Source organism: Amblyraja radiata, chromosome 4 (genome assembly GCF_010909765.2).
Source record: "Amblyraja radiata isolate CabotCenter1 chromosome 4, sAmbRad1.1.pri, whole genome shotgun sequence".
In the NCBI taxonomy this organism is placed as follows: Eukaryota; Metazoa; Chordata; class Chondrichthyes; order Rajiformes; family Rajidae; genus Amblyraja; species Amblyraja radiata.
Genome location: NC_045959.1, coordinates 40585349 through 40608024, shown reverse-complemented (window position 1 = coordinate 40608024; position 22676 = coordinate 40585349). Strand labels below are relative to the sequence as shown.

The 22676-nt window shown below is 45.6% G+C and overlaps 1 protein-coding gene across 17 annotated transcripts in view; it reads right to left on the bottom strand.

Moving 5' to 3' along the window:
• LOC116972006 (tumor protein D52) overlaps positions 1 to 22676 on the bottom strand; it is a 61074-nt gene that overhangs the window by 22912 nt on the left and 15486 nt on the right. For 10 of the 17 annotated variants that reach the window (XR_004411687.1, XR_004411688.1, XR_004411689.1 and 7 more), the window contains 4 exons: positions 14762 to 14882; positions 12780 to 12895; positions 5957 to 6105; positions 2175 to 2276 (listed from right to left, as the gene is read on the bottom strand). Coding sequence is in view for 10 of the 17 variants with exons in the window: in XM_033019236.1 (XP_032875127.1) it covers positions 2175 to 2276; positions 5957 to 6105; positions 12780 to 12895; positions 14762 to 14882 (488 nt within the window). In the remaining 7 variants the exon portion in view is untranslated. The remainder of the gene's footprint in view (positions 1 to 2174; positions 2277 to 5956; positions 6106 to 12779; positions 12896 to 14761; positions 14883 to 22676) is intronic. The other 7 variants (XR_004411693.1, XR_004411692.1, XM_033019238.1 and 4 more) reach the window with 2 other exon arrangements.

Genomic DNA, 22676 nt, shown 5'->3' with positions numbered 1-22676 from the left:
GAATGGAAAAACCAAAGTGATAACAGAAAAGTCCTCAGAGACTGCATTAACGGATAATAATATAATGGGAGACTAATGGGAGACTACAGAAAAATAAAAATCACATGATGGTCCAAAGCCTAAAATGTATTTGTAGAATTGACAGCCAAGTTCACAAGCAGACTCATTTCCTTGAACTGCCTTCATAGAGTAAGAGGCGAAAGCAGAATTGTCCAAATTTGAAAGTGCTGAAACATCACTCATCTGTAGGTTTAAAAATCAATCAGTTCTATATTTTTCCCCTGAAATCAATATCTTTGAAAATATCCACCAGGAAATACATAGCATGTGATCCAGTGCTGACACTCTTGCCACATGGCCATACAGAAAAAACGCACTCGGATTACCCATGCATGCAACCACCAGCCCTTAGCTCACGTAGAGTTAATGTTTCAGACTGATGACCTTCTTCAGAAATTCGATGCAATTTTTCTTGAAATACACCACTTGTAGCAGCTCTGCTCCTCTCTCTGGTGAGATTTCCATTTGTGTTTTTGTTCCTCTGCATTATTTCAATTTTCCTTGCTTTTAATAGGGTGTTGACCAGTCCTGATGGCCCATCAAACGGAAGCATTAAAGCTGTTTCTGCCATCATAGGTACAGCCTGACAGAGTATTTGTGGGCATTTTTGTTTTGTTTTCTCCCCAGATGTTCAGAATAAGATTAAGATACCAACAAGTAGCTCACCTGCGTTCTACTGTGTTGACAAGGACAAATTTTCCATTGTAATGGAGAACATAAAATACAACAAATAATTTCTAACTAACTTGTAATGCACACATTTCCTTATCAAAATAGATTCCAATCCAGTAATCAGATGGGGAAAATAAATCAAGACAATGCAATCTTTTGGAATAAGGATGTGAACCTACATTGCACAACGTAGCCAATGCAAGATTTTTAATCTTTTGGAATAAGGATCTGAAACTACATTGCACAACGTAAAAAACTCAAACGCATGTTCAAAAATCTAAACCCCACCTCAGTCATGCTTCAATCTAACTATTACCATGCAAAATGCTATCCTCATGCAAAAACAAAGGGAGGCAAAATAAACATAAAACATTCTTACCTTTTGTTCCTCCTAAAGTGTTTGCCTGCATGCCCCTCCAGATCAAGATTTGGTACACTAAGCGTGGCCTTTTATTCCCCCAAAACACCAGTTACAAACCCTTCAATTTGAAACTTCCTAGGTCCTGAAGCAGCTCCCAAATTTGTTCAGAAATACTTCCCCTGGTACTTCAGGTGAAAGCAGCAGCATATTTTAGGTGATTCATTCAATAATTGTTTTTTCTAATCTTCAAGACCTAGGGAGTTTGAGCCAATAAATGCAATTGTTGCATGTGTTCTACAAGCTGGAGTTTTCAAGGTAGGTATTGGATGTCACTGCAGTAGTGGATCAAATGGCAAAATAACCTATAACTGGACTCAACCAGCAAAAACCTCCGCACAATTATAGGGCATGGTAAAAAGGGATCAAGAGGGAGAAATAAACTACAGGCTACAGAAAACAAATAGAAACTTTAGAATGAACAAAAAAAATGAGCAAGATACAGACAAGTAAGTTCATTGAAATAATGAGACAATAGAAAGATTGCCCAAATTTGTCAAAAAACACAATCATATTCAAAATTGGGAACTCATGACTGTTTTCTATATTGAGTAAATCAGAAAGGCAGATTGAGAAAGAGCAAATACACTAAATAGAAATGGGAAGGAAAGAAAATAAATTACAACTGGGAAGCAAAAAAAATTTGCAGTGAACAATATATTCTGGTAACCTAAGAACATCAATGAGGACCATAATATTATTGGGGCAAATTTGAAGACAAGTACCCATTATTGACCTACTTTGTAGAGCACCACAATATATACCTTAAAGTATGATGCAACAAGATAGATAAATGTTCGAAGTTATTGACATCAAATGAGTACATTTGACTTAAGCATCCAGTACATTAAAAATATTTCTTACTGTAGATATTTTAGTGTAGACTAAAAATAAATAATAATTTCAAAGTGTACTCAAGTATGATACGAGTTAAAAATGAATGGTACTATAGATAAATGAAATGATTCTAAATAAAAATTCAGCAAGAGTTATTTAAGTCAAAGGAGAAAACAGCTTGACATACCGAACATCTTCAAACTTTTTGGTAATGGCAGAACCAAAATTATTAAATGCAGAGGACGCCTTCTGACTAGCCTGAGCAAGGGTTTCCGATGTCTTCTTGAATCTATAGAAATTTAACAATTTAAAATATTACTTAAAAAGCACAATGCAACTATATTCGAAACAGAAGCTAGTAGAGTCTAAGTGAAGCACTACCTTAGTTTCATTAGTAGATGTGTGCAATTACAGGAGGATCATTATACAGATTTGAGAAATTGCTGGAAAAGTAGACACGATGGGGGGGGGGGGGGGGGGGGGGGGTTGTTACCGAACTGAACTCACTGTGGAATGATCAGAGACTGTGAGGCCTGGCATCCTCGGCGCTTGTGACACGCCGGCTCTGTCACGCTGGCTGTTCCCCCGCTGCTTTTCGGCCGAGGGCGAAAAGCAGCGGTTGAAGATCCGATGTTTGGCGAAAAGCAGCGGTTGAAGATCCGATGTTTGCCTGAGGCAGCGTGACAGAGCCGGCACCAGCCGTAGGGAAAAATTTTGCCATTTTTCGAGCAGAGCCGGGCGTCAGCAGCCGTTATGGTCGCCGGCCAGCAGGAGGCGACAAAATGTGTGATGGGGGTAAGGATTTTATTTAAAAATGTGTACATAAAAATCTCCAAATGTTTTGAGGAGTGCATGAGTGAATGTAAAAGTGAATTAGTTAGCGAAATGGAAAAAATCTCGGAGTTTATGCGTGTGGTTTTGGCGGACCAAGGAATCAAAGGCCAAATCTGACACCCACAAATAAACACACACACACACACACACACAGAGTTTTAATAGTATATAGATAGATATGATATGAAGAAGGAACTGCAGATGCTGGAAAATCGAGGGTAGACAAAAATGCTGGAGAAACTCAGCGGGTGAGGCAGCATCTATGGAGCAAAGGAAATAGGCAACGTTTCGGGCTGAAACCCTTCTTCAGACTTCAGTAAGATAATAACATTATTCCAAGTTCTTTAAATTGCCCTCTTACTGCTATTATCCTCTTTTAAATAAAAAATAAATAAAAACAAACTGGTACTTTGAAGTATCTCTTACCCCTCTGTATTAGGAGAGTTCGTGTAATAGCGTGTGGAATGGGACAGAAAAGGTTTTTGCCCATTCTCAATTGCAAAGAAATAGGAATTCAAAATCTCTAAACACCCTGGTTACAGAATTGTCTGTTCAGCTGATGCAGAAAGGAAGTTGGTGCTACCCACATTTAAAAAACAAATTCCCAACTTAATCTCTGAAAGATTGCACATTTAATCAGAAATTCTGGTTATGTAAACAGTGTTAAATTTTGAATGGAATCCTGTGATAATTCAATTGTAAAATAAAACAGCAGACTAAAGAGCCTGTCCCACATTCACAACCTAATTTACGACCTCTACCTAGTTTGCCCTTGACTCATACGCGCAGCATGGTAGTCACGAGGTCGTAGCAGGCCGTGATGCTAGTCGTAGTTGTTTGTGGCATCAAGTAGGTCGGGGCATTTTTCTAGCCTGATGTAAAATGTACACGAGTAAAAAAAGAAAAAGGCCTTGAAAGTGGGACAGGCCCTTAAAGCTCGTCCCACTTTCACGACCTAAATCGCGACTTCTGACGACCTTAAATGACCTGGAAAAAAAAAATCACGGTCGCAGTAACCTACGACCTCCTACGATCTTCCACGACTATGTCTACGACCTCGTTCGACTATGTTGAAGACTGGCTTCGACCATGTACGTTTTACTGCTGTTTGCATAGCCCTTTTGCAATGGTGAAGAGGAAGCACAAGAAGAGGTCTCAATGGGTGAATGGAGATGATGTGATGGACTGTCCCAGTACACCAGATGGCTGGAAGAGTGGCGCTGGGCTTTGACAAAAGATGGAACTTTAAGCACACATGTGCAGCAGTGGATGGCAAGCATGCCATTCTGCCAGCAGCTGTTAGTCCTTTCGCCATTTAAAAAAAAAATTTAGTGAGTTAAATGTGTTTGTTTTGGAGGTCTTCTAGTCTTTTTATATGGGGGGTGGGGGAAGAGGGAAACTATTTTTCTCAGTCCCTACCTGGTCGGTGATGTGGCTTTTCTCCGAACCGTATTTTCGCCCCATCCTCGCGGCCTACCAACAGACTGGAGCGGCATTTTCCTGCCGGGACCGGCCAGAACTTCAGTTTCGGCGGCGGCACAGCGCTGAAGCACCATCACGGAGCGGGCGATGCCTTACCCGGGTCGCCGTGCGGTGGGCTCCGGAGTGCTGAGACCGCCGACTCCAACATCCGAGGAGCTGTGGCTGCGGGCGTCCAGCTGCGGGTGGCGCTGAACTTTAAACACCGCGGAGCCTGGGATCTCTCGCCGAGGTCGCCAGTGTTGAAGCTCGGACCGGCGCGGCCCGTGGACTTCGGGAGCCGCGGTCTCTGGGAGGAAGTGGCTGCTCCAGACACTCCAAGCCGCTGAGAGTGTTCTTCCGACGCCGGAGTTTTATCATTCGGCAAGAGGGCCTGAAGCATCGGGCTGCCGTAGCAGCGACTGCTGAGGCCTCAATAGGCCCGACTATGGGTGAACAGGGGATGGGACTGGACTTTACTGCCTTCCCTCAAGTGGGAACCATTGTGGGGGGATGTTTTTATGTTTATTGTTAAATTCTTTAATGTTGTGTCTTATCTTTATTCGTGTGCTGCAATGGCAAGTCAAATTTCACTACACCAATTGGTGTATGTGATAATAAATGTCCTTTGTCCTTGTCCCTGTACCCTCATTTTCCTTTGCATACAGAATGGCATTCTGCTGGAACCATTCCTCAAGGTCCCCCTCCTGCTGCTTGGTGAAGGTGTAGGGCATTACCTTCGTCCAGTCCTCCCTCACCACCAATGGGGCATCTGCCTCTGATTCTGTGTCAGACACAGGAGAAAGGGCTGCTTTGCTGCCTTCAAATGAGGTAGTGAAGGATGTGGTGGTGGGACATATACTACCACCCTGGTCTCCTCCTCCAGGGGTCTCTCATGCAGGGCTACCTCCTCCTGCACTACCACCTCCTGTGGCATCACCTCCTGCCACTCCTCCTCTTGGGTGGGTAACACCTGCATGGCCGTTTTTATTTAGGGTTGTGCCCTCCCCCTGCGCTGCTGCCTTTTTGGTGCCATCTCTAAAACACGCCTCCTCTCAAAAAAACTCTCCAGCTCTGAGTGAACATGCCTTGGAGTGACAGAGGTGACGTTCTGCTGTTTAAATAACCTTCTTTTCCTACTGACCTTTTTTTCACCCCGGAACTATTACCTTCGACTGCCTCCGACCACCTACAACTAGCATCACAACCTACTACGACCTACCTACGAGTGAAAAGCATCAATTTTTTGCATGCCAACCTTTCTTTTAATTAGGCTAGAAAAAACGCCGCAACCTACTTGATGCCACGAGTACGCGGAGACCACTCACAAGCATGAGGAAGACCTCCTACGACCTTGTGGCGACCTTGCTGCGAGTATGTCAAGGGAAAACTCGGCAATTAGGTTGTGACAGGGGCTTTACTGAAATCACTTTCATATAAATAATTCTATGGTGATGTAATTTTGCAGAGCTTGTAGTATCAATTTACAACAGGGAGAAAATAAACAAACCTCGGGTATGTCCACATATTAGCCAGTAGAAATTTAAATGTACATTTACCCATGTATTCCCCTAGATTCAAACATTTACTTCTATCTGGACTTTAAATAATGGAAGAATAAAGATCTCCCATTCCTATTGTGATTTTTTTTTGCTCCGTACTGTACAATGCACTTACGCCACAGAGGATTGTACATCTAACCAACTTTTTGACAAATTATTTTTAAGTTCATGTAGTGGAGTCAATCCTAGCTTCTTCTTTAACTCAGCAACATGTTTCTCTTTTGCTGCGAGGACTTGAGAAAGTGTTTGTATTTCATCCTCCACCTAAAAAACAAAAACAGAATTAAGAGATTAATATTGCAAAGAAAATATTAATATGGTCTTCTACCCCCCCCCCCCCCGCGTCTTAGTTTTGCACCATTTTTCACACAAGATGGGAAGTATACTGCATCCTTATCTCTAACCAATGCTTCAAGGATTTACCAGTGAAAAATGTTTAAATAAAACTTCCTGGACAGGATCCAATCATTTATGTTTGTTGTCCTTCAAAATGCAAGAAACATAACTTACTCAAATTCTCATCACGATTGATGGAGCAGAGAGCAAGTACAAAGTGTATTCCATACATGTGCAAACATAAACATATGAATTAGGCCACTCAACCCTGCTCCATTTAAGAACATGGTTGATCCCTTGTAACCCAAACTTGGCATTCCTGTCTACCCATAGTAGGTATGTTGCAAAGCCTACCTGAAGCGTCTTTGAAAATCTGCCGCTACGGGTGTGCGCGATTTTGGCGCCGTTTAGAGGGGGCGGGTTTAAAACGCGATTTTCTCTAGGCTGTTCAAATCGAAGATGTTCAGCCTAGTTAATTATTAACGAAAAATCGCTGAAAGACCCCGTCGCAAAAGCTATTATTAGGTTTAAAGGCCTTGAATAATAGTTATAGTAGTTTAAAAATCAATCTCTAAACCCGCGACCGCCAGCAACCGCAGAGTGTCATAAAGCAGACAACTGAAGGAAGGTTGTATATTTTTACATTAAAAAGGGCTTCTAAAGATCCCGTTATACAAATTTTACTATTGCGAGTAGCTCATTTTGGCCCCATTATATCGCGCAGTATTTTTCTGGGCATTTGAGGGCACAAATCTACCGCAATGTGAACGTTCTAAACCAGCGCGTTCCACAGGGACCCACTGGAAAGCTGATTTAAATGGGCATTTATTTACAGCAATTGAACACTGAATTCCTTCCATTTGGCCTATAAATTAATGTAAATGAGATTTAAAAATCATGTTTTATTGTGATTTATTTGTGAATATTATTTGGACATTTAGGCTATTTAAAAATGTTAATCATTTATTAAGAAATGGATAGATGTTTAGATCTAGTAATTGAAGTCTGAAATTAGCTACAATTAGGTAACTAACTAATTATATGCTTTAATTTCAGGTCATCCAAGTAAGATTATTTTATATTTGTTTCAGAATGCTTCAATCTATGATAACTGAAAATTTCATTCAGTTCTCTTAATTTTTAAGAAAGTTATGGGCTTTTGACTGTTCACGATCACAACTTTTTTGTTATGTCCATAGAAAATCAATAGGGAACAAGATGCTCATTTCCGAGTATGAAAATGGCCATAACTTTTTAAATACTTGAGATATGAAAGTGAATTAGGTGTCAAATTAAACTTATTTTTATGCTTTATCTGATGGGATAAATTACAGACTTGATTTTTAAAATCTCAAAATTTTGTAACATTGCTACCCATAGTAGCTTTTCAGCCCCAATTTATAAGTATTCATCTAGCTCTACCTTAAAGATATTTAAGCCTGTGCTGCCATGACCCTTTAAAAATTCCAATGATTCAGTCAAAAAACAAATTCATCCAATGTGTCCAAAATGGCTAACACCTTTTCTTTCAAAATAGTAACCACTAGCTCAAGATTCTTCCACAAAATAAAATATCCTCTTCATATCCATTGTGTCAAGACCCCTTACAATATTAGATTCATGCCATTTTGGAGGACCTTACCAGACCTTACCGGAATAATGAATAATGGTTCATTATTAGCTGTGGGGAAGGTGACAAGGAGGCATACAATCAGTACAATTAATCAGAAGGACAACTAAACTAGTCAGAGAACTAGGGTGGGGAGGGACAGAAAGAGGGAAATCAAGGATTACTTGAAGTTAGAGAAATCAATATTCATACCACTGGGTGGTAAGCAGACCAAGCAAAATATGAGGTGCTGGTCCACCTATTTGCGTTAGGCCTCATCCTGACATTGGAGGAACCCCGGACAGAAAGTTCGGAATGGGAATGGGAGTGAAAGTGTTTAACAACCGGGAAATCGCACAGACCTAGGCGAACTGAGCGGAGTTGTTCAGCCAAATGATTGACGAGCCTGTACTTTGTCATGTCGATATAGAGGAGATATGTGCACTCCCAATAGAGGCAAAAATTGCCCACAGTTGCTAGTATCAAACTTACAACACAAAATTGGTTGCACACTGCATTCTGCTCCCAAAATAGTGGATACCAGAAACTTCAAACCATGCAAACTGCCAAGAATTAGCTATCAGACCTTTATACTAACAATTCAGGTGCACTAACTGATTTTATGCCATAACGTGGCAGTGTATTGTTAATAAATCTATATATTTTACTTTAAATTGTGCAGGCTTAACTTCATTCACTATAGTGAATTCTCCTGGGTCTCTCACTGGCCTCAATTTAGCCATTTTAAAATGTTAAACAATTACAGATGCTGGAACTCTGATATAAAAAAGACAGGTCAGCAGGTCATGCTGCTTTGATGAAAAGAGAAATAAAGATAATGTTTTCAGTCAAAGATCATTCAACATACTGAGAATACAAGTTGCAGAAAGGGAGGGGCAATTATTAATATAAAGGAAAGATCTGATGGGGTAAAGGTTGGCAGAAAGCAAACATAAAATACATGTCACATATGTCATGGTGGGTTGGGAGGGAAGCAGGTAATTGGAAGATCAAAATCACCTATGCACACTAAATGGAGGAAAGTGGTTACCCAAACTATGCTTAATTTCCCAAATTTCTCTCGAGACTACGCACTATGAGCAACCAACACAATATAGTAGATTACAAGTGAAAGTGAATGCCATTTCAAATAGAAGGAGTGTTTGATGCAATAGATGGTGGGAAGGGATAAGACAAAGAGCAGACATTCCATATATATCCTGTGGTTGACAGCAAAATACAATGAAATGGGGAATGTTGGCAGAAATAAGAGAACCAGAAAGTTTAAGGGGACAGTCCCCTCAAAATACTAAAATGGGAGAAGATTCCAAAGATGCATCTGGTGACAAGATCTCATTCAAGATGGTGGAAAATAACAAGAAGATAATCCATTATTTGGAAACCTGATGGAATGAAAGGCAAGGTCAAGGATAATACATATTTGCTTAATCATGTTCCTCTGACACTATCTTCTACAAATTGCCTTTGGAATGTTGAGGCAAGCAATTGGAACTCTTGTAATCATCTTGTGCTTCAGCCTGGTATGTGACATGATTAGCAATTCCAGCACAAATCAAACTTTAAATTAACCAGATTACTGATGAGATAATTTAATTTGATGACGCCACATAGTTGATTCCTTCCAAAACTTGGTTAGGAATCGGGAACATAAAAGGTTTGATTGTTTCCCTTAATCTACACAGACATGCAGCAAAAAGGCATCAATTAAGGCTCAATTTTGAAATACTGTTATTCATTTACCAATCTTGCCCCTCCCCAAAGTAACTCTAGCTCTCCAAAATCTAAAATGTCTAATCTTTTCCATCCAATATTTTGCAATCACCCCAACTAGATTGCTAGTTTATGTAATTATGGATTCCTAGGTTATGGAATTAGCTTGCTAAATATTTATCATGCTTTCTTCCTTTAAGATTAGAGTGTCTTAAATCTATTTTCAACCAGGCTGTTGATCACAAGTAACTTTTTTCAACAAGGCAAGTTTTTATTTGCAAATGGGTCACACCCAGAGCTGCACCATATGGTGATACATTGTCATGACCTGTAGACCTAACTATCAGCCCTTTCCCAATAGTCACTTTCCACCTAGCTAATGGTTGCTGTGAAATGGCCAACAACCCCAAATTCTAATCTAATTTAGTAAACTCCCCATCTTGTTACCAACATGTGTTGTTACCAATGTCAGATATCCCTCAAAATTATACAATCTGCTCCGGGATTCATTCCATGCTAGAGGACCCAGTTTCTAGATTCAGGACACGCAAATATTGTGGCGACTGCCCAATTGAAAAGCAGGACTTTTTGCAAAGTAATGAATTAGACTTTAAAAAACTCACTGAAAAAAAAAAAATTTGAGAAGCCATTAGATGTGGAAAACATACCCCTGGAGAAATTAGTGATGCATCCAGGACAAAAATCAAATCTTCAGTTAATACCAAAAACTGAAGAAATGTACTGAAACAGCCCGTTTGCCGAACATTACCCAAATCCAGAGGCAGATTATTTAATTGTGCTTTTATCTGTTCATATGATTTCCTGCACATAAATCACTTCCTACTTTTCAACCCATGTGGTTTCTTAACAGTATTGATGATGTTTCACATCTTTTGTCCTAACACAAACTACAATGCTTAATTTAGTTAGCAAATAAAGGCTCCCTCTCTTAATATATTTTCAAATCAATTGGTATTGGATCCCACAATTAGTCACTCTAAATGCACACACGATCCTAGAAATTCAACACACTTGCTCTTTTTTTCCCGTAAAAGGCAAATTCCTCAGGGTGATTGCATACATTTCCTGTTAAATTGCAACCCACCAGGGTTACTTCTCCTTCATATTCTACACATAAGGATGGCAATGCACTGTGGCAAGTACCACAACAAAAATTGGATGAAAGCTTTACCTTATGACCTTTGTAAATAACAGTGTTCTAAAGCAGGCCCGAATGCGGCCCATAGCTCTAAATCATCCGGCCCATAGGCGTATTTTCTTTCCCGCAAGAATCCGGCCCGCACTCGTATTTTCTTTTCTCAGCGCGACCCGGAACCATTCCGGCCAGCAGGTGTACTTTTTAACATTCCTAGCAATCCTGTTTGCTGATACAAAGAAATCGGAACTGATGTAATCACACGAACAGGGCAGGAGGTGGACCTAGAACAGTGAGCGCGGCAAAACAGCAGACAATGAGCGCGGAAAAACTTTGATTGGCAGTGGCGGAAAGTGACTCTCTCCAATGGCTACAAAATGCAGGAAGGTGGATGCTGAGTGCCGAGTCTTCCAAGACACTTGGACAGAAAAGTACTTATTTTCTTGTTGTGTTGCAATCTGTCCCGACGCTGGAGTTTCGATCACCCCTCCCCTCACTATGATGTTAAACTATCACCCAGCTTTCCATTTCCTGCTCCCCATCAATCCTCTTTCCTTTTAACTCATTTGCATAGAAATCTGGGGGCTTTACACTGAAAAATCTGAATGAACCAGACTGACATCACAAATATGCGAGACATTACTGTGTGCTCTGTTTCACAGAGACATGGAATACCCGACTGCAACTCGGGCCGAAGGCTTCTCCTTTCATCGGATGGAGTGTACAGCGTCTTCAGGCAAGGTTAGAGGCGGTGGAGTCTGCTTTCTGATCAATACCTTGCAGTGTTCAGATGTGGCAGTTCTGCTCTCCAGTCCTGGAATATCTGACTGTGAAGTGCCGTCCGTACTACCTGCCATGGGAATTCAGTTATCCCGACAGCAGTCTACAACCCTCCCCACACAGACGCCAGGCTTGCTCTGAATGAACTGTACCCCGCTATCAACAGCTTTGAGACAAAACACCGAGGCCCTGGTCGTTGTAGCCAGAGACTTCAATCAGGCCAACCTCAGGGGCGTACTCCCAAAGTATTATCAGCATGTCTCTTGTTCCGCCAGAGGCCAGAACACCCTCAACCACTGTTGCACATCAATATAAAATGCCACTCTGCCCCTCGACCACATTTCGGCAAATCTGATCATTGAGCTGTGCTTCTACTCCCTGCCTAGAGGCTAAAACTGAAGCAGGAGGATCCAGTACAGAGTGTTGTTCAATGCTGGTCAGTGGACACGGAAGACATCTGACGTGACAGTCGAGTCAGTGGACTGGTCCATATTCAGGGATTCTGCAGCCAACCGATGAGTACGCCACTGCCATGACTGACTTAATCAGTAAGTGCATAGAGGAGTGCGTGCCGACGAAGACAATCTGAGTGTTCCCCAACTGGAAACCATGGATGAACCACAAGGTACATTGACAAGTGAAGGCAAAGTTTGCTGCATACAAGTCAAACAATCCTGGGCGGTTCAAGAAAGCTCGCTATGATATCCAGAAATCCATCAAGGATGTCAAGAGACAACACTGGGACAAACCATAGTCCCAGTATAATAATTTGGACACGCAGAATGTGGCACGGTCCAAATACTATAACTGGCTGCAACGTGAAATCAGGCAACATCACTGGTGATAGCGTGGCCCTACCTGATGAACATAATGCTCACTTTGAGCATAAGGTCATTGGGGCAATGACATCCAGCTCTTCAGACTGAAGGATCACTGTTGCAGAAGTTAGGTCGGCCTTCCTGAGGGTGAACACACAAAAAGTAACTGGCCCAGACGTAGTCCCTGGCCACATCCATAGAAAATGCGCAAATCAACTAGGAGTATTCAGACATCTTTAATCTCTACCTAGGAGTAAGGGGGGGGGGGAATCTTTAGTCAACCTACCTGCCCATCCTCCCTGAAGTAATGAAGTGCCATAAAGCAACTTCACTGATCTTTTTGCAAGCTTCATGTTTATTGGACCAGACAATAGAGGCATGGTCACTTTTTTGAATTTGAAGATACAGGTTACTTTAAAGAATCTCAATGACATAGATCTTCCAACCATTTTAAAGAAAACATACTTCCTTTTCAACTCAGTCCATTCTTAATCTGACCATTCTTTACCTTAGCAAGTTCATTGGTCAGTTCTTCTCTATCTTCATCCGTCATTCCACCTCCTAGATCAGCAGTTGCAGCTGCATCTTCTCCTACTTCAGCAACTGGGTCACTTTGCAGGAGGCCTGCAAAACAAAAGCAGGAAATACTATACTACTAGCTATTTACATTTACCCTGCAGGTTAAATTGTTAAATAGCTTGCTCAAAACATTATTGTTTTTTTAAATAAAGACACCATGTGAGATAGATATACCTATTTTGCATAAATGTTTAATTAGTTCTCCAAACGCAGCAGTTTTCCTTGTAATACAATATTTAAAATAAAAATCTCAATTTTCATACAAGGAACCAGGAAGTGCAGGTAGCTAAAGCATACTAATCAAAAAGAAATTTCAACATGATTCATTCATTTGAAAAAAATCACGATGCCCAAGATTGTGTAAGAAGGAACTGCAGTTGCTGGTTTAAACCGAAGATAGACACAAAAAGCTGGAGTAACTCAACGGGACATGCAGCATCTCTGGAGAGAAGGAATGGGTGACGTTTTGGGTCGAGACCCTTCTTCAGTCTCTCCTTCTCTCCAGAGATGCTGCATGTCCCGCTGAGTTACTCCAGCTTTGTATCTATCTTATGATGCCAAAGATTTATCCCCAAGCCTCGTTTGAAGAATGTATATTGTGATCACTGCTAGTAATTTTAGATTATTCTCATGTCCTACTTCTAACCTTTTCCATGTCTCCACCTATTATATCCCATCCAAATGTTTTATTATTTATTTTTCAAAGATTTTGTCAATACCCTCTTGTTTTGAAAATGAAGACAGATGTACAGTTATTTAGCACCTCAGGCAAAGCTGCTTCCTCCACAAGATCTTCTAGGTTCATAATCAGCTCCACCTATTTGGATCTTTATTTTGTGTGTCTGTGGCACCTGCAAGGTTATTCCAATTTTTTTGGCCCCTATTTCCTTTTCCACTCTCCTTTATAATCTGCATTCCACTAACTGTATTGCAAAAAAGTTTCATTTTAATCTCATTCTTTAAACATGCATATAACTCAGAGTTCGTTCTTCAGCCCCTTGAAGTGTGACGGGAAAAGACTCAATACAATACAATACAATACAATACAATTCAATTTATTGTCATTTGGACCCCTTGAGGTCCAAACGAAATGCCGTTTCTGCAGCCATACATTACAAACAAATAGACCCAAGACACAACATATTTTACATAAACATCCATCACATTGCTGTGATGGAAGGCCAAAAAAACTTTTCTCTCCACTGCACTCCCCCCCCCCCGATGTCAGAGTCAAAGTCAAAGTCAAAGCCCCCGGCGGGCGATGGCGATTGTCCCGTGGCCATTTAAGCCACGCCGGGTGATGCAAGGCCGCACACCGGGTTCTTGATGTTAGAGCCCCCGGCGCGCGCTCGCAAACTCCCGCGGCCATTCCAGGAGCTCCAGGAGCTCTTCAACCCCGCAACTCGGGCGGGAGAAGTCGCCGTTGCGGGAGCCCTGAAAAGCGGTCTCCCTCCAGGGACCCGCGGGCTCCCGGTGCCGTCCGCCAAACCCGCAGTTGCAGCCACCGAATCTCCGGGGGTCGGGCCGCATATGCGTCCACCACAGCTCCACCCGCTCTGGACTCGGCCAGCTCCGCGACGGTGAGGTGAGTAGTCGGCACTCGAGCCCCCGGTCTTCCTGTTGGAGGCCGCTCCTCGTTGCAGCCCCAACGACAACGGAGACCCGACAAAGAAAAGGTCGGGTCTCCCGTGCAGGGAGAGATTTAAAAGTTACCCCCAACCCCCCCACACCACCCCCACCCCCCCCCACACACATACCCCAACAAAAATAACAAAAACTACATTAAAACATAGACATAAAATAATAAAAACGCAGACGGACTGCAGAGGCCGCTGCAGACGAGAGTCGCGCCGCCTACCGGATCTGCCCTCTGCCCTCTGAAAGCTTCTGATTGTTCATTTACTGTTTTACCTGCCAATCTGCGTTTCCAATCCACCTGGGCCAGATCCCTTTTCAGCTCACTGAAATTAGCCTTCCAGTTGAATATCTTCACCTTTGCTTGTTCCTTGTCCCTTTCCATAACTACTCTAAACTTAAGACATAAACAATTAGATTGCACCAAAGGGGATGTCGTTATGGTTCAAGATTATAGGACTTTTACCCCACCCAACTCCCCATACGGAAAAACGTCGAAAATTCTCAAGCAGTTAATGAATCATCAATGCTCACTGATCAGCAGATACTGTGCCCCGTGATGTTGGAAATACAAATCGCTTTTGAGACTGGGACCTAAAATTTTCATTTTCAGATTTAAAAAATTCAGCAGTAACGGAAGATTCTTTGCTGTGAGAATTTGCACTTGCACATTGTAAAATGGCTCAAACCAGGAGGCAAACACATTAATCTATTAATAAGTTAAAAATAAATATTTTCAAAAAGTTAATCAGCTTTTATACCAAAGTTTTACACTCAGCTTTCTGTAAAAAGGTATCTCACTACAATAAAGTAGCTTATGAAATAAATGTTGTCAAATACTACTCTGATCGATCTTCAAAGGGTTTGATAAAATGTATATAGAATAATGTTCGAAGAAGGATCCCAACCTGAAAAGTCACATATCCATGTTTTCCAGAGATGCTGCCTGATGAGCTGAACACACCAGCACTGTGTCTTTTTAGTAAACTAGCATCTGCAGTTCGTTGTTTCTACATAGAATAGGCAGCTGGCCCAAAATATAATTTGCCAAAATACTGCATGCAGATTTTATAATGGGAACTTGTAGACAACTCAAAGCTGGGAGTAGAACACAAGGTGCTGGAGTAACTCAGTGAGCCAGGCAGTATCCATGGAAAGAATGGATAGGTGACTTCAGCACCTCACGTTTTGCTCAAGATTCCACTGTTCACAGTTCCTCATGTCTCAAAATTGACAGTTTCTGGTTTGAGCATGCTGAATATTAAATCATATTAGATAGCAGTTTGGATGGAAAAAGTAAATAGTTTTCAAAAAACCGAAGCGTAATGTTCAGCTGGGTCCCTTTCATTACACTTCCTACATAGTTACATCTGTTGGCGACTTGGAGGTACTTTCAACTGGGTTTACATGGGCTAGTTTCATAATTTCTTGTTTATAATAAAGACCGTTTGTCAGCAGTGGGCTCAACTCATCAGCAGTGCATCCAGAGAGATACAGTGCCCTCCATAATGTTTGGGACAAAGACCCATCATTTATTTATTTGCCTCTGTACTCAACAATTTGAGATTTGTAATAGAAAAAGTCACATGTGGTTAAAGTGCACTGTCAGATTTTATTAAAGGGTATTTTTTATATATTTTGGTTTCACCATGTAAAAATTACAGCACGGTTTATACATAATCCCCGCTTTTCGGGGGCACCGTAATGTTTGGGACACATGGCTTCACAGGCGTTTGTAATTGCTCAGGTGTGTTTAATTGTCTCCTTAATGCAGGTATAAGAAAGTTCTCAGCACCTAGTCTTTCCTCCAGTCTTTCTATCACCTTTGGAAACTTTTATTGCTGTTTATCAACATGAAGACCAAAGTTGTGTCAATGAAAGTCAAATAAGCCATTATGAGGCTGAGAAGCAAGAATAAAACTGTTACAGATATCAGCCAAACCTTAGGCTTACCAAAATCAACTGTTTGGAACATCATTAAGAAGAAAGAGAGTACTGGTGAACCTACTAATCGCGAAGGGACTGGAAGGCCAAGGAAAACTTCCACAGCTGATGACAGAAGAATTCTCTCTATAATTTCAAAAAAAAAACAATCACCTGTCCGACAGATCAGAAACATTCTTCAGGAGTCAAGTGTGGATTTGTCAACGACTACTGTCCGCAAAATACTTAATGAACAGAAATACAGAGGATACACTGTAAGATGCAAACCACTGGTTAGCTGCAAAAATTGGATGGCCGGGTTAAAGTTTGCCAAGAAGTACTAAAAGGAGCAACCACAGTTCTGGAAAAGATGAAATGAAGATTCACATATCAGAGTGATGGCAAGAGCAAAGTATGGAGGAGAGAAGGAACTGCCCAAGATCCAAAGCATACCACCTCATCTGTGAAACACAGTGGTGGGGGTGTTATGGCCTGGGCATTTATGGCTGCTGAAGGCTCACTTGTCTTCTTTGATGATACAACTGCTGATGGTAATTGCATAATTAATTCTGAAGTGTATAGACACATCCATACTGCTAAAGCAACAAATTTGTTTTTCAAAGCTAAAAAATGGATTTAGAGGGGGGGGGGAAGAGGGAGAGGGGAGGGGGAGAGGCGAGGGGGGGAGGGGGAGAGGCGAGGGGGGGAGGGGGAGAGGCGAGGGGGGGGAGGGGGAGAGGCGAAGGGGGGAGGGGGAGAGGCGAGGGGGGGAGGGGGAGAGGCGAGGGGGGGAGGGGGAGAGGCGAGGGGGGGAGGGGGAGAGGCGAGGGGGAGAGGAGAGGGGGGGAGGCGAGGGGGGGGGGGGGAAGAGGCGAGGGGGGGGGGGGAGAGGCGAGGGGGTTGGGGGGGAGAGGCGAGGGGGTTGGGGGGAGAGGCGAGGGGGGGGGGGAGAGGCGAGGGGGGGGGGGAGAGGCGAGGGGGGTGGGGGGAGAGGCGAGGGGGGTGGGGAGAGGCGAGGGGGGTGGGGGAGAGGCGAGGGGGGGGGGGAGAGGCGAGGGGGGTGGGGAGAGGCGAGGGGGGGTGGTGGGGAGAGGCGAGGGGGTGGTGAGAGGCGAAGGGGGGTTGGGGAGAGAGGCGGAGGGGGGTGGGAGAGAGGCGAGGGGGGTGGGGAGCGGCGAGGGGGGTGAGGGGAGAGGCGAGGGGGTGGGAGAGGCGAGGGGGTGTGGGGGACAGGCGAGGGGGGTGGCGGGACAGGCGAGGGGGGTGGAGGACAGGCGAGGGGGGTGGAGGACAGGCGAGGGGTGGAGGAACAGGCGGGGGGGGAGGAAGGCGAGGGGGCGAGGACAGGCGAGGGGGGAGGACAGGCGAGGGGGGGAGGACAGGCGAGGGGGGGGGGAGGGACAGGCGGAGGGCGGGGAGGGACAGGCGAGGGGGGGGAGGACAGGCGAGGGGGGGAGGACAGGCGAGGGGCGTGGGGCAGGGAGGTTTTTTTTGGAGGGGACAGGCGAGGCGGGGGAGGACAGGCGAGGGGGGCGGACAGGCGAGGGGGGAGACAGGCGGAGGGGGGGAGACAGGCGGGGGGGGAGGACAGGCGAGGGGGGGAGGAGGGCGAGGGGGGAGGACAGGCGAGGGGGGGAGGACAGGCGAGGGGGGGAGGACAGGCGAGGGGGGGAGGACAGGCGAGGGGGGGAGGACAGGCGAGGGGGGGAGGACAGGCGAGGGGGGGAGGGGGGGGGGGGGGGGGGGGGGGGGGGGGGGGGGGGGGGGAGGGGGGGGGGGGGGGGGGGCGGGGGGGGGGGAGGGGGGGGGGGGGGGGGGGGGGGGGGGGGGGGGGGGGGGGGGGGGGGGGGGGGGGGGGGGGGGGGGGGGGGGGGGGGGGGGGGGGGGGGGGGGGGGGGGGGGGGGGGGGGGGGGGGGGGGGGGGGGGGGGGGGGGGGGGGGGGGGGGGGGGGGGGGGGGGGGGGGGGGGGGGGGGGGGGGGGGGGGGGTGGGGGGGAGGGGGGGGGGGGGGGGGGGGGGGGGGGGAGGGGGGGGGGGAGGGGGGGGGGGGGGGGGGGGGGGGGGGGGGGGGGGGGGGGGGGGGGGGGGGGGGGGGGGGGGGGGGGGGGGGGGGGGGGGGGGGGGGGGGGGGGGGGGGGGGGGGGGGGGGGGGGGGGGAGGGGGGGGGAGGAGAGGAGAGGGGGGAGGAGGAGGAGAGGGGGGGAGGAGAGGAGATGGGTGGGGAGGGAGGCGAGGGGGGGAGGAGAGGCGAGGGGGGGGGGGGGGGCGAGGGAGGGGGGGAGGAGAGGCGAGGGGGGGGAGGAGAGGCGAGGGGGGGGGGAGGAGATGCGAGGGGGGGGGAGAGGCGAGGTGTGGTGGAGGAGAGGCGAGGGGGGGAGGAAGCGGGAGGGGGGGGAGGAGAGGGCGAGGGAGGGAGGAGAGGCGAGGGGGAGGAGAGGCGAGGGGGGGGAGGAGAGCGGGGGGGGAGGAGAGTCGAGGGGGGGAGGAGAGGGCACGAGGGGGGGAGGAGAGGCGAGGGGGGGGAGGAGAGGCGAGGGGGGGAGGAGAGGCGAGGGGGGGAGGGGAGGAGAGGCGGGGAGGGGAGGAGAGGCGAGGGGGAGGAGAGGCGAGGGGGGGAGGAGAGGCGAGGGGGAGGAGAGGCGAGGGGGAGGAGAGGCGAGGGGGAGGAGAGGCGAGGGGGAGGAGAGACGAGGGGGAGGAGAGGCGAGGGGGGGAGGAGAGGCGAGGGGGGGAGGAGAGGCGAGGGGGGGAGGAGAGGCGAGGGGGGGAGGAGAGGCGAGGGGGGGAGGAGAGGCGAGGGGGGGGAGGAGAGGCGAGGGGGAGGAGAGGCGAGGGGGAGGAGAGGCGAAAGAAGAGGGAGGGTGAAGAGGAGGGGAGGGAATGCTGGCGGATGAGAGTGTATTGAGGAGGATAGTAGTAGGAAGAGGGATGGCGAGGTAATGGAGGGGAGGGGAAGAGAGAGGAGGGGAGGGAGAGGGTAACGAGAGGAAGCAGAGGAGGGTTGGTGGAGGGTGGGGAGAGGGAGGATAATGGAAGAGGTGAATAGGGGACTGAAGAGGGAGAGTGAAATGCGTTCACATTCATCTTATTTTTTACGTTATTGCCACGTCAGCGCAGTTGGGGGCTATGAGTGAGTGGTGGAATATTGACAAGGGGGCAGATTATTTATCTCAATGGGGTTAGGTTAGGTAAGGGAGAGGTGCAGCGAGACCTGGGTGTCCTTGTACACCAGTCACTGAAAGTTGGCGTGCAGGTACAGCAGGCAGTGAAGAAAGCTAATAGAATGTTGGCCATAACAAGAGGATTTCAGTATAGGAGTAAAGAGGTTCTTCTGCAGTAGTATAGGGCTCTGGTGAGACCACTTCTGCAGTATTGTGTACAGTTTTGGTCTCCTAATTTGAGGAAGGACATCCTTGTGATTGAGGCAGTGCAACGTAGGTTCACGAGATTGATCCCTGGGATGGCGGGACTGTCATATGAGGAAAGATTGAAAAGCTTAGGCTTGTATTCACTGGAGTTTAGAAGGACGAGAGGTGATCTTATAGAAACATAAAATTATAAAAGGACTGGACAAGCTAGATGCAGGAAAAATGTTCCCAATGTTGGGCGAGTCCAGAACCAGGGACCACAGTCTTAGAATAAAGGGGAGGCCATTTAAAACTGAGGTGAGAAAAAACTTTTTCTGTTGTGAATTTGTGGAATTCCCTGCCAGAGGGCAGTGGAGGCCAAGTCACTGGATGGATTTAAGAGAGAGTTAGATAGAGCTCTAGGGGTTAGTGGAATCAAGGGATATGGGGAGAAGGCAGGCACGGGTTATTGATTGGGGACGATCAGCCATGATCACAATGAATGGCAGTACTGGCTCGAAGGGCCGAATGGCCTCCTCCAGCACCTATTTTCTATGTTTCTATGACAGGGACCCAACAGGTCCCACTTGGTCTAGTCTCCTTTAAACTTTGCTCCTCACAAAGCTATGATCTCTAGTATTTGACATTTTCTACCCTGGGAAATAGGTTATGACTCAACCTTATCTATACCTCCATTTTAACCACTGATCAGGTCTTCCTTCGACCTATGATGCTCTAGAGAAAAGTTTGTTTAAAAACTCATAGCTAATGCTCTAATCCAGACAGCATTCTGGTAAATATAGACACAAAAGAGTAACTCAGCAGGTAGCATCACCAGAGAATGTGGATAAGTGATATCTCGGGACAGAACCATTCTTTAATCTGAAGAAGGGTTATGACCCGAAACTTCACTTGTCCATGCTCTCCAGGGATGCTGCCTGACCCGCTGAATTACTCCAGCATTTTGTGTTTATCTTTGGTGTAACCCAGCACCTGCAGTTCCTTGTTATTGTATTCTGGTAAGCCTCTTCTGCACCTTCTCCAAAGCCTCTGCATTCTTCCTGGGGTGACCAAAACATCACACAATTTTTGGCACCTCCAAAGGGATCCCACCACTAGTCACATCTTCCCATTTCCACCCCTTTCTGATTTCCGCAGACTGTTCCCTCCGCAACTCCCTGGCTCACTCATCCCTTCCCATCCAAACCACCCCCTCCCGAGGAACTTTCGCTTGCAACCGCAGGAGATGCAACTGTCCCTAAACCTCCTCTCTCGACTCCATCCAGGGTTCCCAACAGTCCTTTCAGGTGAGGCAGAGGTTCACTTGCACTCCTCCAACCTCATCTACTGCATCCATTGTTCTCTGTGTGTGATGCGAAATATCGGTGAGTCCAAGCGCACACTGAACGATCGTTGTACTGAACACTTGCACTGTCCACCTTGGCCTACGCGGTTTCCAAACATATTAACTCTCCCTCCCATACTGACTTTTCAGTCCTGGGCCTCCTCCACTGTCAGAGTGCAGCCACATGCAAATTAAAGGAACAGCACCTCAAATTTTATTTGGACACACTTACAACCCAGCAGTATGAACACACTTTCTCTACTTTCAAGTAACCCCTGCATTGCATTTAATTGCTCTTTCCAATGCAACCTTTTGATATTTTAAACCACTGACCTATCTGTTCCCTGTTGAATGCCCAATAGATCCCATTGATCTATTTTGAAAAGCAGCACAAAATGAAGAATCTATCACTTAATAGTTAATCATTTTGCTTTCCTTGGATGCTGCTGCCATGTATTTCCAGCAATATAATGACAATTATCAACTAAAATGCTCAAAGCAGTTGAAACACACCGCTCTCCAATATTGCATATTTATCTCTAACCAATAATTCATTTTTTTCCCCTCACTATTCCCCAATCAATAATACATAAAAATTGTTCCCATAGTTCAACTCAAGTTTCAGGAAATTAATACAAATGTAGTTTGGCAAAGCCAAACCTCAAGCATGCACAACTGATTTATTCCAAGAATGGTAGTCAAAGAACGGGAACAGACAGTACTTTCATGCTTACAAAAAAAATCAAATTTATGGATACAATTGGCTTTTCACAAATAATTTGTGAGAAAAGGCAGTCACATGAATTTATTTGAATCACTCGAACCCACTCATTTAGTCCCCAAGCCTCAATAAACTGCCATGTAAATTAAACCCTCAATTACTTTCCCAGACAACATCAAGTAGAGCTCATTAATAATGCTCAATAGTGCTCACAAGCTACTTTTAACAGCAGCAACTAATAAATGGTTGAGCATGATAAATTAAAACCAGCAACAAAATTTCCTTAAATCCGCCAATTAGGTAAAGCATATACGGCCAACAGAAATAAGAGAAAGCTACTTGACTATTAATTATTCATTCTCTGGAGGTGGTTAATCCTTTTCCATGTTTTGCTTTTCCTGCATAACTTTAATGTTTTAAACTTGCTATGTATATTAGTTTAGAGATATCACTCAAACAGGCCCAGCTGCCCACCAAGTCCGCACCGACCAGCGATCCTCGAACACTATCCTACACACACCAGGAACAATTTACACTTACACCAAGCCAAGTAACCTACAAACGTGTACATCTCTAAAGTTCTCGGTGAAAACCCACGCAGGTCACAGGAAGAACGTACAAACTCCGTATAGGTCTCCGTGGTCAGAATCGAACCCGGGTCTCCGACGCTATAAGACAACTCTACCGTTGCGCCACTATGCCACCCTACATCTCACTGTTAAAAGCTTTGTGTCCCTGATCTTCTGGATCAAAATGCATTGCACATTCTCACATATTAGGCAAGGGTTCCTCAATGTGTTGCAATGTAGTCTTTATTAAAAGATTGGTACAATGTACTGACATGCCAAAAAGAAA